At 38.9% G+C, this 18,290-nt stretch overlaps 1 protein-coding gene across 1 annotated transcript in view; it reads left to right on the top strand.

Annotated features, from left to right (window-relative positions):
• LOC131219915 (probable LRR receptor-like serine/threonine-protein kinase At1g56130) overlaps positions 1 to 17,184 on the top strand; it is a 140,191-nt gene extending 123,007 nt beyond the window's left edge. Inside the window, exons 22-28 of the mRNA XM_058214901.1 lie at positions 9,495 to 9,693; positions 9,786 to 9,929; positions 12,762 to 12,880; positions 13,186 to 13,396; positions 14,187 to 14,418; positions 15,431 to 15,578; positions 16,529 to 17,184. Of these exons, the coding sequence (XP_058070884.1) occupies positions 9,495 to 9,693; positions 9,786 to 9,929; positions 12,762 to 12,880; positions 13,186 to 13,396; positions 14,187 to 14,418; positions 15,431 to 15,578; positions 16,529 to 16,924 (1,449 nt within the window). The 3' untranslated portion in view covers positions 16,925 to 17,184. The remainder of the gene's footprint in view (positions 1 to 9,494; positions 9,694 to 9,785; positions 9,930 to 12,761; positions 12,881 to 13,185; positions 13,397 to 14,186; positions 14,419 to 15,430; positions 15,579 to 16,528) is intronic.
• Positions 17,185 to 18,290: the final 1,106 nt, after the last annotated feature.

Below are 18,290 nucleotides of genomic sequence, written 5' to 3'. Positions count from 1 at the left end.
TTTGCAAACCACATCTTGGTGGGCCCAAAAAATGATTATGAATGTTTTAATGGTGCATAGCCCCTCCCCACTTCTGTATGTGGTGTGGCACACACAAGTCACGGATTGACTTGACTTTTGAGACCTAGGCCCACGATGGAATGGTGCATCTGACTGATGGGGTAGATGTTCGAAACCATCACGGTGGGGCCCACGCAGCTCGACCTCATGGGACGGACTCGTGAGCTCAAGCGCATAGTACCTTTTCCCTATATATATATATATATATATATATATATATATATATATATATATATATATATATATATATATATATATATATATATATATAGAGTCATGCTCACCTACGCACGTGCGCACCTTTGCACACGTGTCATGGGTGTCTAATCTACCCCCATATGGCCCACTGTCATATGGATGAGCTAGCACACTACCTTTATTACATAAACATCACACAGTGTATCCTGTATCCATGTATACATCATGTATATGATATTTGCAACATACGGTATGTATGTATGTATGTATGTATGTATGTATATATATGTATGTATGTATGTATGTATGTATGTATGTATATATATATATATATATATATATATATGAACTGTTATTTATAAAAAAAAATTAATGTGAGTGCATCAATTGTGCTAGACCATGCATATTTTAAGATATTGTACAATGGAAACTTATCATGTATACCTTCTTTTTTTTTCTTTTTTTTTTTTAACGATGTTTTGAGTTCTAACTATGTAATCATGTCTCTTTTAACCAAGGCCTCTCCAGCAAGATTCGGTCCTTGGAAAGGGAGCTGGGCATGTTGGTATGAACTTTTTCTTTCTTTTACCTGGGAGTTTGTGTATTCAAAGGGAGAAGTAGGGTCCATTGCTTCCAGGCAAAAGCTAGATGACGTTATGACGTCACAGCTGTTAAAATTGGCCTTGTCTGTCAGATACGGAGGTATAATAGTGTTCGACTTCTTTCTACAGACCCAAGTATAGTGCAGATTGTATAGCGAGTGCAGACAGGACGCATGGAGCAGTGAGATCTCCTTTTTGGAAAGGCATTCTCAATCTTTTTCCATTGCTGGATAACCACGTCAAGTGGCAGGTTCGTAGCGAGGATACTAACGTGCGGAAGGGCGACGGGTCCGGCCTCAGAAAGCTAGATGCGTAGGTTGTCGACTAGATTCTGGTCTCGATCCAAGGTCTTCAAGTGAAAGACATTCTTGGGCCATTTGGTGTCGTAGGTCCGAATCTCATTTCCTCCCTGTTGCCAAATGTCGTATGGGAGCTTATCTCCAAAGAAGGGGTCTGCAAGTCTAAGGGGAGGGATATGCAAGTATGGCCTCTATCTCTGTCTGGCGACTTTGACTTTCAGGAGAAGAAAAATTAAAAAACGATGGAGATGTTTGAAACACAAAACTGTTGTCTTATTCTAGAAAAAAAAACAAAAAAACAAAAAAAACAAAACATGAACACACGGCAATGGTATTCAACTAATACAAAGGACTAGTATTTAAAAATACAAAAATAGAGTAGCCAATTGCATGAAATCTAGGGGAAATTGTATGAAATCTGGGCTATGCATCTCTTCTGATTTCAAATTTCAAACACCACCAAAGAGGACTGATTTGATCTAATTTGATTTTTTTGTGGATTGAAGTTTTCTTATCTTGTCGATCCTCCAACGTCTCCTTATCTTGTCGATCCTCCAACGTAGATTTTACGCCATCCAACGTAAATTTGTCCTGCTGGGTCTGAGTTGTGCTAATACTCTCCCTCAAACTGTGTCGAGGTTGGAGGCAGAGTTTGGTTCGAAAGTAACTGAGACGACCCTTGAACATTGGTTTAGTAAAGAGGTCTGCTACTTGATCATTAGTGGAGATGTGTTGAGTGATGAGAAAGCCAATTACAACTCATTCGCGCACAAAATGATAATTCAACTCAATATGTTTACTACGAGCATGAAACACTGGATTAACTATCATATGAAGAGCACTAAGGTTGTCGTAGTAGAGGATCGGAAGAGAGGCAAGTGGAATGTGAAGATCTTTTAGAATAAATGTCATCCATATGAGTTCGGCTGCAGTGTTGGCCATGGCACGATACTCCGCTTCGGTGCTGGATCGAGAGATGATAGGCTATTTCTTCGCACACCAGGAGATGAGATTTTCTCCAAGAAACGTGTAATATCCAGTGGTGGAGCGCTTGTGGTGGGACAGCCCACCCAATCTACATCTGAGAAAGCACATAGATCAAGTGTAGTATTGGAAGTAAAGTGTAAGCCTATGTCAATAGTGCCTTAAATGCATGATAGTAGGAGCATGCATGAATTGAGATACATAGTTAAAACTGTATGAAAGATCTGTACGTGTGAGTGTTAAATATTGTAAAGTACCGACAAGTCCTTGAAAGTAACTTGGATCTTCCAATAAGATGTTATTAGATGAGGTCTTGGTCTTTACTTCAAGTGGTGTGCTCATGGGCTTACAATCAACCATACTGGCTCGTTCAAGGATGGTAAGGGCATAGTGTGACTAGGACAGGTGGAGGCCAACAGGTGTTTGAGAGATCTCCATCCCAAGAAAGTGATGAACTGGTCTCAAGTCCTTCATCGCAAATTCAGAACTCAGAAGCTGAATGAAGATTGTAACTAGAGCAATAGAGGATCCTGTGAGAAGTATATCATCTACATAAAGAAGGAGAATTAATGTACCAAAATCATAATGAAAAATAAATAAGGATGGGTCTGTTAGGCTGCAAAAGAAACCATATTTAAGAAGAAAAATACTAAACCGATCAAACCAAGCACAAGGTGCTTGTTTGAGATCATAGAGAGCCTTTTGAAGCTTGCAAACATGTGTTGGATATTGAGGGTCAGCCAATCCTGGAGGTTGTTTCATGTATATATCTTCTGAAATTAAACCATGCAGGAAAGCATTTTTTATGTCAAGTTGACTTATGGACCATTTCTGAACGAGTGCTATAGTGATGACCATGCGGATAGTTCTAGGTTTGATTATTGGAGAAAAGGTCTCGATGTAGTCCAACCCATCAACTTGATGATACCCTTTTGCTACAACTCGAGCTTTGAGATGATCTAGTGAGCCATCTGGTTTGAGTTTTGGCTTGAGCACCCATTTAGAGCCAATAACATGCATGTCAGAAGTGCGAGGAACAAGTTGTCAAGTCTGATTTTTATGAAGAGCCTCAAGTTCCTCATCCATTGCAGCCTTCCAGCCAGGGTGAGCTAAGGCAGATCGAATATTATGAGGTTCACGAGGGATATTGGCTGAGGATGTGGAGGAAGTCAAGGCATATTTTGGATTGGGTTTAACAATTCATCTATGTGAGCGAGTAACCATGGAATGTGAGAGGGGTGCTTGTGCTTGTGGAGGTTGAATTTGTTGAGGTGCTTGTACTTATGGAGGTTGAATTTTTTCAATTTGGGGTTGTGAGACTATTTGAGAGGGCTCAGACTCAGGCTATGAAGAATGTGTGGGTTACTCATGCATCTCAGACTCGAGTTGGAGTGACTCGTGCTCAAGGGGTGCCAACTGCATCTCGGACTCAGGTTCAGATCTGAGCTGTTGGGTCCCATGTCGACTTGTATTTTCAGTTGGGGAGAGAGAATGTGCAGAAGTTTTTGAATCTGGAGGGGATATTGACACTGCTGGTAAAGGACTCAAACATGGCGGTGTAAGGGTTGGCAACTGAGTCTTTGCAACAGAATTGGAGTCAGTAGGAGGCAACCATATATCAAAGATGCTAATGACATGTGATGTAGGAGGAGTAATGCTTTGATTCTGAGTATGTTTATAAGGAAAAAATAACTCATAAAAAACCACAGGGCAGGAGATTAAAAAAAATTGTTAGAGGGATGAAAACACTTGTATCCTTTATGTTTATCACTATAACCTCCAAAGATGCAAAGTACAACTTTTGGATCAAACTTGTGTCAGACAGCATCCAGCTCCTCCTTAAGCCCGGGCTCCTGCGGGGTTTTCCTGTTTAGTTTTGTTTTCTTTTTTCCTTTTTGAGTTATTTTTAGTCTAGGATATGATAGGTGGGTCGGACCCCTTTTTTGTCTCTCGGCCCGCCCGAAGAATCCCTGTAATCCCTCTTTCTTTCAATGATATTTCTCCTTCGTCCAAAAAAAAAAAACTTGTGTCGCCGTGTATCATAGGTGTAAGGAAAACATTTAGACTCAAAGACACGAAGTGAAGAATAATCAGGATGAGTGTCATGCAGTGTAAAGTATGGAGTTTCAAAATTAAGAGTAGACGAAAGCAACCGATTAATAAGCTAGACAGCAGTAGTGAAAGCTTCTACCCATAAAAATAAAGGGGCACCACTATGAAATAACATAGTCATACCTAGTTCCCGTATTATCTTATGTCACCTTTCAACCATACCTATTTGCTATAGACTATATGGGCATGATACTTGATGAATGATACTGGTGGAAAGAAAATGAGATGATAGCTTGGAGTTTATGAATTCTCCTCCTCCATCAGAGTGAAAAATCTTGATTTGTTTGTTTAATTGTCTGGTAACGTATTGTTTAAAGACTAAATAAGCATTTACAAAATTAGATTTATATTGTAAGAGAATGATCCAAGTAAACTTAGAAAAGTCATCTACCGAACATGCCTAATATCTGAATTTTCCAATTGATAAAATAGGAGCAGGTCCCCACAAGTCACAATGAATTTTTTCAAAATTACCAGAACTAGAATGTTCAGAACAGGAAAATGGTAATCTACTAAGATTTCCTAATTGACAACTATCACAAATGTGTATGTTTTACAGCGTCTATAACATCAATCAATCCTTTATTATTTAATAACTGTAAAGCAGAAAACTAAGGATGTCCTAAGCATTGATGCCAAACGTCAGTTGAGCCAGATTTGAATCAATGAGAGAAATAGAGCTCTGGCGAAGTAGGAAGAACATAAAGATCACCCTTGCGCCTCTCTGTGATTACCAATTGTCTAGTTTGTCATTCCTTAACACAAAAGTCAATATTAGAGAATTCACAATTAACAGAAAACTTAGTTGTTAGCTGACTTACAGAGAGAAAATTTTATTTTAATTCAGGAACTAGTAGGACATTGTGAAGAGGTAAGGTATTACTTTTCTGCTTAATGCTAGAATCTCCAATACCAAGAATTGGTAGAGAAGATCCATCACCAATAAGAACTGAATCTGCACCAAAGTAGTTGCAAATATTGGCTAACATACTTGGCTTACCTGTCATGTGGTTAGAGGCTCCTGTGTCTGAGGTCCACTCTGTTTCAATGATGGTGTTGTCCAAGGTGAGAGTTGCAAGAGCTTGTGGTATGTCATGATGTTGAGTTGGTTTTTTGGGCACCCACCAGCATATTTTTGCAATATGTCCCACCGTGCCACAGTACTGGCATTTTTCTTCATGGTAAAGCTCTCGTTCTCCAGATTGTGGAGGACGTCTTTATTGAGAGCCCGAAGTAGGGCTAGCAGAATAAGTATGATTTCGTTCTTTTGGTTGTTATGCCTGAAATCCTCTCCTAGTTGATATGAATTTTTGTTTGTTACCATGATATCCTGAGGAGGATTGCTAGAAGCGTTGTTGTTGTTGCCCATAAAATGCCATTTGAGGAGTTAATGAGTTTGGGACATTTGTATGATTAGAGAAACAACTGCGTCGCTGAACAAGACTTTGGAGTTATGAGACCAGCTCAGCATATGAAGGCCTTGGTGGCTTTAGCATGGTAGTGGTGCAAGTTTCATATTGAGGGTCAAGGCTAGTGAGAAGGGAGAAAACTTTTTCTTTGTCTGGGACAGGTTTCCCGATAGCTGCAAGACTATCGCATAAACCCTTAAAGGTGTGAATATGTTCTCCAATGGGTTTGTCATCTTCTTTGCGAAGATATGTTACCTGTTGTCTGAGTATGAAGTCACGTTCTTGTGAATCTTCCGCATATGCATTCTTGAGTGCATCCCAGACAGCATGGGTTGTGTCTAAGCCAACAACGAGGTCGAGTGTTTCTTCAGAGAGTGTTCCAATTATCCACCCATGAAGAAGATGATCCGCCTTTCGCCAGGCAATGTATGATTCGGTTAATCTTAGTGCAGAAATTTCTGTATCTGTGATGTTATTTGAATCTGGTATAATGTATTTGATGGGGGCAGGATCTTCATTAGTAAGGTATCTGACTAATTCTTGGCTTTCTACAAGAGCTAAGGCTTGTTCACGCCACAAGGGATAATTTGTAGGACTGAGTTTGAGAGCAATGAAGTTACCAACATTGAGAGATAGTGAAGTCATGGTTGCAGGGAGCTGCTGGGTTGTGCCGTGTGGTCACACAATGCTTTGATACCAAGAAGAAAAATTGAAAAACAATGGAGATGTTTGAAACACAAAACTGCTGTCTTATTTTAGGAAAAAAAAATGTGACTCACGGCAATGGTATTCAACTAATACAGAGGACTGGTATTTAAACATACAAAAACAGAGTAGCAAATTGCATGAAATCTAGGGGAAATTACATGAAATCTGGGGAAAATTGCATGAAATCTGGGCTCTGCATCTGGTCTAATTTCAAATTTCAAACACCACCAAAGAGGACTGATTTGATCTGATTTGATTTTTTGGGTGGATTGAAGTTTCCTTATCTTGTCGATCCTCCAACGTAGATTTGACGCCATCCAACATAGATTTGTCCTGCTGGGTCTGAGTTGTGCTAATACCAGGTAGGCTCAATGTGGCACCTAATCATAATGGAAGAAATGAGGAAAGTTTGGGCCAAGTGGGTGTGGCACTCTAAGATGCCCCCAAAAATATCGACTTTCGTGTGGAAGCTCCTATAGTGTGTAGTGTTGGTTAACGACAGGATCGGGTCCAAGGGGGTTCAGCTAGCATCAAAGTGAAATTGTTGTGGTCCTGAATCCCCTTCGTTTGAGGAAATATTCGATCATCTCTTCATGTCAGGGGATTTTTCATATAAGGGGTGGGTGTTTTTCTCCAAGCAATGGGATGTTCCCTTACTTGGCCAGCCTTCAATCCTGGGTTGAGCCACTCTTTGGTGGAGGAAAGCATTGTCTGCGAACTATTTTGGAGATTTAACAAGTTTGCCTCCTACCCTCATATTCTAGGGACTTGGAAGGAGCAAAGTGGGAGTTGTTTTCGACGGTTCGCCAGTGAACCCGATTAAAGTCATCTCTCGCATCCAGCATTGGCTCAAGCAATTGGGCAATTCCTTCCTTAGCCTAGGGACAACCATGCTTTGCATCAACAAACTCTGCAAGCCATGGGTATCTTTCCAAGGTAGCCCCACTCTCCCTCTTTTAGCGTAGTTAAGTGGCACACACCGGAGGATGACTAGATCAAAATTAATGTAGATGACTCCTCTAGAGGTAATCCCGAGCTTTCTGGCAGTGGACGGTTTTTGTTAATGCATTGATTTGTGTATCTTATTTGTCAATTACGTGTGTCTATGCATCAAAGAATCGGTTGAGCCCTTGGAAGGTAAAGACCGAAGACACATGAAGAGTGGAGCATCAAGGAAGTAATGAACATGTATATAAAGTACATTGATGACCCTAACCTTGACATAAAACAACCCTTAAACCTCTAGATGATCCTAATCCTATAAGTAAACCTTATTAATCATCCCTTAGCCATATAACCAAAATTGAAACATGATAAGTAAGGTAAAAAGAGGTACAAAGTTGTTGTGAAATCATATGCCCAAAACAGCAGTTTTCGAGTGGTCATTGATCCATTGATCCTATCGACAAGCTGTCGATAGGATTCAATGGAATTGAATGACCACCCAGCAACCCAACATATATAATTCTGGATTCTCTAGATGGGATCGATTGACTATTTGATCTTATCAATGGCCTTTCCATCCGATCAACAGTCATTAACTAGCCATTTTATAGCCGTTGCAAATGGAGTTCTTATAAAATGGCATTCGGTTACTTTTAAAAAAAATGGCATTCAGTTCTTATGCAAAATGAGGGGTTTTAGGTGCAATAGAAGGCTAGGTTATTCCACATTAATATCCCATATTCTAGACCTCTAATCCCATGAGTTTCAAGTTATCTTCATGGGTTTTAACACTTTAATGAGGATTTCAACTTCCTGTGAGAAGATGAACTTGAACTCCACCATTTTTTAAAGATTAGACCAAATCATCTGGGCATATCATTTGTTTAAATCATCTAGAAGACCATTCTAGGTAAATCCCCTTAAAATTTAACATCTCATTAGCCGTAAGAGATTCTACCAACATTCTATCACCTTGGTCACTTTAATGGAGCATTACATGCAAGGTGTTTAATCCTAGAGCTGAAGCATTGGCAAAGCATCAGCATCAACGATTGGAGGAGCAAAAGGAGAGTTGATTGAAGCACAAGAGAGCATCGATTAAGCAACCCGAGATGACGCATCAAAGGGACTTAATTCCACAAGTGTCAATTAGTAAGTCCATTCTCTCTTTCCTTCTGTAGGATTGAGGGTAAGAGTTTGTAATCCAAACTTGATAGGTTCTTGTGTAGGGCTAGCTTTCTTCTTTTGAATAACCCAACTGTGGGGCCTACTTTTCATGACTATCAGTCAATCAAGCCCATTGATACCCTTTGCACTTTTTGTCCCTAATCATGCATGCATCCTTTCCTATTGCACTCATCATGTGGTGGGCCCTATTTAGGAGTGGGGCAATTCACGATCTTTTGAAAAATCGGGCCATCTTGGTTGTTGGATGTGATCTAAAATGCCTGCAGGTTTAAACGACAATCTCGCATTGGGCCCACCTACCATCCACTACATCAATATAGATTGTCGGAACTGATCAGCCTCATCCATCGCATTGATTGAGCCGCTTGAGATGATCAGGACCACATGAGATGATCCATCACATTGATTGGGACGATATGAGATGATCAGATCCATCCATCACATTGATCAGGACCACATGAGATGATCGGATCCATCCATTACACTGATCAGAACCACATGAGATGATTGGACCCATCCATTCCATTGATTGGTTACAATGGGGATTTGGTTGGTTTGATCAATCAAGCTTGCTTGAATATGATCAATCAGGCCCATTTGAATCCGTCCATTGTATCAATACGATCCTTATAAGTCCAATTTGATTGACCGGGGATTTAATGATTTGATCGGTAGGGCCCGACGGCTTGATTGGGCCTGCTTGAATCTTGATAGGGTACAGTCATTAGGTTAATCGATTTTATCCACTTTGGTACATCAGGGCCATCGAGATGGATTGGGCCAATGGGCCCCCTCTTGCAGATTAGGTCCAGCAATCTTAAGATGGTGAAAAAGAAAATGTTTATGCTTTCCTGAAGTATGAATGTTTGGGCAGTCCCGAACATATCAAATCACCACCCTTTGTGAATGTGTTTCTGCTTATGCAGTTTGGGAATTCATTATGACCATATTCCCATTTAGTTTTGATACTCTATTAATTGCTTTTTCAGGGTAATCTCCAATTGAAAGATTTTGATATAAGAAAGACGGCAGGTGGAGTCTCTAATAGAGCAGTTTTGAAGAGTTTCAAGGTTAATGTATCTAAGAATTTCCTTGACATCCATCTCTTTTGGGCTGGAAAAGGGACTTGTTGCATACCTGCTGACGGTACTTATGGGCCATCCATTGCGGCCATCAACGTCACTCCACGTAATATATCTTCAGAACTGAGTATTAGAATTAAATTCTATAGTTTCTATATATTCAATACTAACAGATGAATTTCTTGGCTTTACTTTTAGAATTCCCACCGAAGCAAGCAGGAAAGAAGAGAAAAACTCTTTTGATTGTTGGGACTGTAATTGGTGCTGGTGCTTTGAGTTTTATATCCATTTTTGCAATATTTATTTGGAGACAAAGAAGCAGGCACATTGACGAAGATAAAGGTAATACCAATATTGCTAAGTTAGGGTGTGTTTGGATGCTCAACTGAACTGGATTGCAATTCATTAAATGCAATGCAGAGGATCATTTTAAGTTATATAACAACTTGAAACAGTAGTAATAGCAATCTGGGGGCTATCCCCACTTTGGTCGTTTTCTAATTATTGAATTGAACTACCATAATTTTGTTCGATTTAGCATTGAAACACAATCTAACTGATATGTATTGAAACACAACTCAGACAATTGTAACCCACATGTTATGTTCCTAAAATATGAAAACCCACTCAACAAGGGTGGATTCAACTCTTCGGTTTAAGTTTTCTCAACTAGGAGTTATTGCAATTTTTCTTTGATAAATTTCTAGTTACCAATTAGATTTCTTAGGCCGTATTCAGATATCCATGTAAGCAGGATTTTGTTCAACACAAATCAATATTCACAACATTTCAAGCAGGACCTGAAACATCTTAGGTTTGGTGCAAAAAAGGTGGAAAATTGATACTTGACATACCGGACATCCCATTTTCAGTGTTGTTGCAAACATGCATCTGAATGGATAAACATTGTTTCATCAAAAAAACCCTAGTGCTTGTAATTTTGGGTACCAAATTAAATGTAGTAATTAATTGCAATGTATCGGTTTGAAATGCATTGGTCATTTTCTATTTTATTGAATTGAAAAATTACAAATCAGTTAGGACCTTGAAAAGTTTAGAAGAATATGGAAACACCTAAAGGAACACTAAGTAGCAAGGCTAAACTTAAGACATATCACAATAAGTGTGATAGGTTGGAAGCAAGAGTAGTGAGAAATATATCTCCAAATTAACTGGTAAAAATGAGAGAGAGGAATGGCAGGGACATTAATAATAATAGTTGCATTTAAAAACAATGACTAGAGAGCACTGATCAAGTACAATGAGATCAATGAAAGGTTGAGGAGCTATTTTCAGAACTTGGAAGTGATGACCACAATGAGAGCACATGGATAGATCGAATTATAAGCTCAAATGAGCTCAGAGAGCATAGATACTTTCATATGATTAGGACTCTGAAGTGAAATATGCTTCGAAAAAGATGAAGATAGGAAAGGCCTTGGACCATATTGTATACTGATAAAGATTTGGAGATCATATAAGATCGAAGAAAATGCGAAAAGAATGGAGGAAAAGTGTTATGCTACCTATTGACAAAATAAATTAGACATATAGAGCCGCACTTAAATTAGACATATAGAGCTGCACTAAGTGTCATGGGATTAAGGCGGGCCTCCCTCAGGATCTCCTTCTCGCCGAGGGAGGCTAATGGAGTGGCGGACGGCCAGGCCAAGTTTGGCAGCACTACCCCGGGCCGGACCGACTTCATATCTGTGGCTGACCTTTCGCCTCTCGCTAAGGGCTCTTACTTTCTTGACAAGGTAGGATTAAGAGCAATTCGGTTGGGCGGATGTAATTAGCTGTCTAATTTTTTTTAACTTCCCTTCTTTGTAAGTATTTGTGAGTTCGTTTGATAGGATAGGTGAGGCTTTCGCTCCTTTTTGTGAGGCCCACCCAAATCTCTTGTAATTTCCTCAGATGGATATAAAAGATCTCAAGGTTTTTTTTGTTTTTGTTAAAGTGTCATGGGATTAAACTTATGAATCATCATACTATGAAACTTTGGACAGAATGGTTGAGTAAAGAGTTAAGGCGTGAGATGTATGTATTAGAAATTAGTTTAATTATGCTAGGAAGATCAATTATTGAGGTTGTTCTCCTATTTAGCTAACAAAAAAATATAGGGAGAGGAGGAAGGATCTTTATGTGGTTATTATCGACTTAGAGAAAGCATAAGATAAGGTCCGTAGAAAGTTAATCTAAGGGGTGTTGAGGAAGAAAGTAGTCTCAAAAGGAAATATTTATATAATTAAGGATATGTATGAGGGAAGAGTAACAAATGTTAGGACCATTAGCTGAGAGATGAGTGAATTCCCAATTAGCATAGGATCACACCAGAAGTCATCAACATTGAGTCAATGTCTTTTTTGCATTAGGTATGGACGAGTTAATCAGCTAGGCAATTACAAGAAGAGGTCCTGTGGTATATGTCATTTATGGATGACCTAGCTACTTTTGATTGATGAGACAAGGGTGGGGGTAAACACAAAGCTAGAAGTATAGAAGCATGCTTTAAAATCTAAAGGTTTTAAAACTTATTCGACTAAAAATAAAATAATATGGAATGGAAGTTTTAGTAACAATAGGAGTGTAAGCAAGGAATTAGTTAATATTGTTATTCAATTACCCAAAATTAATTATCATTTTGGATATCTTAGGTTGATAATTCATGAGAGCAGAGCAATTGGAAAGGTTGTTATTCATAGGATTCAATCTAAGTGGAAGAAGTGGAGCCTCTGGACTCTGGACTTTTTATACGGTCACTATGTACCAGTCAAAACATAATGAATTTTTTTATTAAATAGCCATGATACCATCTATGGGATGAAATTTTGGGCAGTTAAAGAATGAAAGAATGCCGAAGAGTAGTTGGAAAGCATGGAAGATCCTCGGAGAGCCTAGAAGATGAATACCTTGGGTGTACCCTAAGTTTATTTGGAGAAAAAAAAAAAACTTTCTTCTTGATTCAATGAATGCTTGCAAGATTCAAAAACACCACTTATAAAGAAAATCATCAATTAAGTGAATAGAAATTCCAACTGGGAAATCATACAAATTTTATCTAATAAGTTCATGAAAAAAAGAAAAAGAAAAAGATGTGAGCATGCACTTAAGTTTTGTAGTCAATTTAATTAGATATATGATCCTAACTTGCTCACTTATGTGAATTCACAGAGCTTCTAGAAATGGGTACCAAACCAAACACTTTTAGTTATTCCGAACTGAGGACTGCGACCGGAGATTTCAGTCTGGAAAATAAGTTGGGAATGGGAGGATTTGGGGCTGTTTATAAGGTAACTTTTCTTCTTATGTGATCTGAAATGAATGTGTCATATGAATGTAAATGTAAATATGAATGTGAATGACAGAGGAAAACAAAGCGCCAATTGAGAGCTGAGGGTATGTCTAGAAGAACAAATCCTAAATTTTAGGGACATCCAAGCAGGCCTCTATATAACTCTCTCCGTGGTGACTCAGGCTCATTTTATACTGCAATAATGTTCAACCGCGTGTACACCTACCCAGTACCCTCTATGTACACAAATAAATACATATTGGAGTATTCATTTACTTCTATTGAATTGTGGTATTTTTATAGGGCACACTTTCAGATGGAAGGATAGTAGCTGCGAAGCAACTCTCAGTGGCATCTCATCATGGAAATCGTCAGTTTGTAACAGAGATTGTTACCATATCAGCGGTGCAGCACCGGAACCTTGTGAAGTTGTACGGATGCTGCATTGATGGAGATAAGCGCCTTTTGGTTTATGAGTATCTTGAAAACGGGAGTCTTGATCATGCACTCTTCGGTACAAAACATGTTCCTATTTCTGTAAAACCATATTCCTGAGCTATGACCAAAATGATGAATGTGATGGCCATTGGTAAGAGATAGGATTTGGGTAAGCACACGTGCCAATGTAGCATGTATGTGTGACATCCAGGCCATTCATCTGGTGGACCCCACATGAATCTGCAACTACCCACATCCAGGTATTCTGGTCATCAGGTAGCCCAACATGTCTATGAGACAAATGGACAATTAAAAAAATTACCAACATCCACATTTGTTATACACTTTTCCCCACTTGATGAATGAACCGGCCTTTTTTTTTTGGGCCATGGCAAACGCAAGGTCGGTCCCACTTGATGAACAGACTGTATTCTCGCATATACATTCCACATTAGCAATTTCGCACATGTGGGGGGAATTGCTAGTTAGGGCTGGCAATGGGCCGGGTTTGGGTCAGGTCAAGCTAGGGCCGGGCCAGACTCGACAATAAATGTCCAAGGCTTGAGCCTAACCCCAACCCAATATAGGCTTAACACAGCAAGCGCAAGCCCAAGCCTGAAAAGTTTGGTTGGGTCTTGACCCGACCTGATCTGATCTGACCCGACATGGCCTAAAAATTGATGAAATCCCCATTTCCCACTTGAATGTTCCTAATCTTATTAATCAAGTGGACCAACACACACAAATAAATAGACAGTAGGAATGATTTCAATTTTCTAGATTCAAGATGCATGGTTGCCTAATCAAGGATTAAAATGGCAAATTTGAAAATATAAGAAATGTACAAACATGTCATTTTCTTGCAGGAGACAGTAAGTTGCATCTAAATTGGCCCACCCGCTACAGAATATGCATGGGTACAGCACGAGGCCTCACTTATCTTCACGAGGAGTCAAGTCTCCGAATCGTACATAGAGATATCAAGGCCAGCAATATTTTGCTTGATGCTGATCTCAATCCTAAGATTTCAGATTTTGGTTTGGCCAAACTATATGATGCTAAGAAGACACACATCAGCACACGGGTTGCAGGGACATTGTAAGAAACACTCAATTGTTTACATTCACATCTCTTACTTAATGATCCATTTGGATGCTCAATTCAACTAAATTCTAACAATTTATAAGAAATGATCAAAGTGGGATGGCGTTTTAAATTATATGATGAGTAAACACCAAATTGCAATTCCATGAATTTCAAGTTGGAACTGGAACAACTTCAGCTCCAATTAAGGGGCTAGTATCTCATTATGAATGGAGTAAGGGGAGTCCCACTTTGATCATTTGCACTTTAGGGAACTATTTATTTTATTTTATTTTTATTTTTATTTTTTTTGTATCTTTGTTAATATGAATAGACAATGTACAAACTAGACTTTCAGGTGGGCTCCACACAAAACACCGGGCCTCACCTAATGTAGGAATGTGCAAAAAGATTAGGAGAAGATCATTGTCTTCCTCTATAATAAGCCTTGAATAGTAAAGAGCTTATTTTTTTTTTTTTTTTTTTTTTTTTTTTTGTTTTACCTTTTTCCATATAACAAAGGACTTTACAAGACTTTGGGCAGGCCCAACAACAAAAAGGGGAAGGGCCCGCCTATCGTGAGAGAACACTAAATACAAAAATAAACTCGACGAAACTGAGGAATCAAACCTCTCTTAGATTTCTCAGCCCCACTCTATCATGAAATAGAAGTCCTCTAGTCATCTGCGGCAGGCCCGCGGTTGATAAAAACAGACTATTGGCTTGACCATTACTACCCCTACGCGCTAAGTCATCAGCCACTCCATTTGCCTCCCTAAGACAGTGCGCTATAGACACCTCAAGCTGACTGATGAGGTTTTTGATCCTTGCCCACCAGTAAAGAGCTTATGCTTACTCTCTCTTACACGACTCGAAAAGGACTTCAAGTTATCACAGGACTCTTTAAAATGGCAATCCGACTTTGATCATTTCTTATAAGCTGATTATTGCAATTTAATTCAATTGAGCATCCAGAACACATCCTAATTTGGTCATTATGAGTTGTTTTTTGTGTGGATTCTTGAAGTGGGTATCTTGCACCGGAGTATGCCTTGCGTGGGCATCTGACAGAAAAGGCTGATGTGTTTGGATTTGGAGTCGTCGCACTTGAGATTCTTAGTGGAAGGCCAAATACAGATACAAGCTTGGATCAATATAAATATCTCCTCGATTGGGTACGACATTTTAATCACCTTATAGGAATAAGAGTCTGTAGGCTAGTAATTCGATTCTTTCATTAGGATACCCTCAATTCTTTCATTAGGATACACATGTTATGGGCACACACACAGTTTGTCGAGATTCATTATCTTGCTCAGTGTTTCATGTTCCTGCTATTTTCTTTCATTGGTTATGATTCAAATGATGATCACTGAGGTTGTGTTTGGAGCACTATTGATTGGAATCACGATTATGTATCAAACAAAGTGGAAATAACGAAATAGTAATTTCCTTCCCACCATATTGAAGTTTTGGGAACGAAATCACAATTGTGTTACTTTCAAGTTGGACTACAAAGATTTGTAATTGCAATTTGAGGGGCTACTTCCTGGATGTAGACTCTGGGAAGCGTCAATTAACTTTCATCATTTTGCCATTTTGGTTAAACTGATGCCCGCATTTCAATTCGTGTGTGCATCCAAACACAACCTAAGAAGAATGCAACATGTAAATGGGCCAAACACAAGCATCCTATGTGTGCCGACATGGGATTATGTGTGCAAGAGCCAGGTCATCAATCAAGTAGGTTCCATGGAAACTGTTTCCTAGCCAAAAAATAAGGCCAACCCACTTTTCAGATGGACCACAAAAGATAGCTAATGGTTTAAATTAAATGCACAAGTGACCTACCTAATCATGTAGGCTACATCCATTGCAGGATGTGCCTAATGAACAGTCCATATCTCGCACACATGTGAGATATAGGCACATGTGGGGTGTTTGCAGATGCGCATCTATAAAGTAGCATTGCCTCAATCACCAAATAATGAATTTTCTTCACGATTCATTCTACTAAGTGATCACTAGCTATCTTTCAATGATGGATTTGTGGACATAAGATCGATGTATTATTACTTTTTCACTCAATGTATTAATAATACCTCATCATTCCATAATTTCTTAGGCTTGGACTCTACACGAAGCTAACCGTCCATTGGAACTGATCGATCCGACACTGTCTGAATTTGACAACGGAGAAGCACTAAGAATGATCGGAGTAGCTCTTTTGTGCACTCAAACATCTCCAGTGCTACGCCCGCCCATGTCGCGTGTGGTGGCCATGCTATCAGGCGACGTCGAAGTAAGCAATGTCACATCGCGGCCCAGCTACTTAACTTTGTGGCAATTCAATGACTTAACCAACTCCCTGAGCGACTATATGTCAAGAGGGTCTATGGGAATAACAATGGAAGGCCAATGTGACATGTCGAACAATTCGAGCTGGTCTACTCCTGCGGAACGCTTGCCTCTACCCACTCAACCATTTTTGCAAGAGATCATTGGAGAAAGACAGGGCTGATCGACTTTTCTAAGCTGTGCATGCATTTCTTCAAGTTATCCTCTCACTGTTATGAATCTTTGTTCATATCTTTTATTTGGATGTTGAATGAATCTTATCAGGCAGTATGTATGTGTCATAGTTCGAAACGCTGAAACTCGACTTGACCCAATGTCCTGCTGGGTCGGGATGACTCTAAGACTCAGTTGAATCTTAAATTAAGATAGTATTAAATGTTTTTCATTATTAAATAATACAAGTATCCAAAGAAAATTGCAAGTGCATTAGTATTCCATCAGTTAAGAACCTTGCTTCTGTTGAAGGAGTTGACTGGCCAGTGATTCGACTTTACTCAGTGTGAATCATGTCAACTCGACCGAGTCCACTATTGGACTCGACAAGTTTTTAAAAACTCAAACAAGTGAGACTCAATAAAAAGTTTCTGGCTGACTTGGGTTGATTTCTTAATGAGTCCAGTTAACTCAATTGAGTTTGGAGTCAACTCCACGAGCTTTAAACTATGATATTGTTGGAATATTTGGTTGAATTAAATATATCTATTTAAAATTGAAAACAAAAAAGAAAATAAAATTTTACATAGAAGATTTATAGAGTTGAGTCGAAGCGTGACATGAGTCACTCAGCTTGAAATCAAATTTGCTACCCTTGGATAGCATGTCAAGTGCAACAAGTTTCTGATGTAGAGAGGGTCGCAGACTTTCACGGCGAGAAGGCCCGATCGAAGGTGGAAGTGATTAGGATTGTCAGAACTCTAAAGTGGGTGTATCTCGCAAACTAGAATGAATTATCCGATGTACCATATATTCTTTTGGCATAAGAGAAGCTACTTTAGCTGGCCAACCGACTATGCCAGGTTGCCCATGTCGAATTTGCGATAATCCATCAGATTGGCGGTCAAAAGTTCATTTTAATTTCATATTTACTATTTATAATAAATTTTAGTTCGATAATAACTTTTGATCCTTTGAGGTTTAGAAGTTGTGACCAACATAAAAAGGGCTTAGAAAAATTAGGAGAACAATTTGGTTAAGTCAAATTGGACACTTACTATTTTTTACCGAAAATCATGAAGCCAAGTAGAAATCATGACCATCTATAAATAGTAAGTTTACTATTTATAGTAATACACGTTTTTTAGGGAGTTTGAGTTAGAGTTTGATTCTGAAACTTATTCTTAGGTTAGTTATCACTATTTAAAGGATTGTAAATTCATTTTATTATCAATCGCTTTATTTTTGAATTTATTAGAATTTATTTTCATTTTTTCTTTTTTTTCTCGTACATTTGAGGAATCTCTATGAGGATTCTAAAGAAGCTCTGTGGATTTTGAGTAATTATTCTCTTGAGGAAGACGGTGACTGATCTC

This window comes from Magnolia sinica, chromosome 12 (assembly GCF_029962835.1).
Source record: "Magnolia sinica isolate HGM2019 chromosome 12, MsV1, whole genome shotgun sequence".
Lineage (NCBI taxonomy): Eukaryota > Viridiplantae > Streptophyta > Magnoliopsida > Magnoliales > Magnoliaceae > Magnolia > Magnolia sinica.
This window is presented reverse-complemented; position numbering and strand designations above follow the sequence as displayed.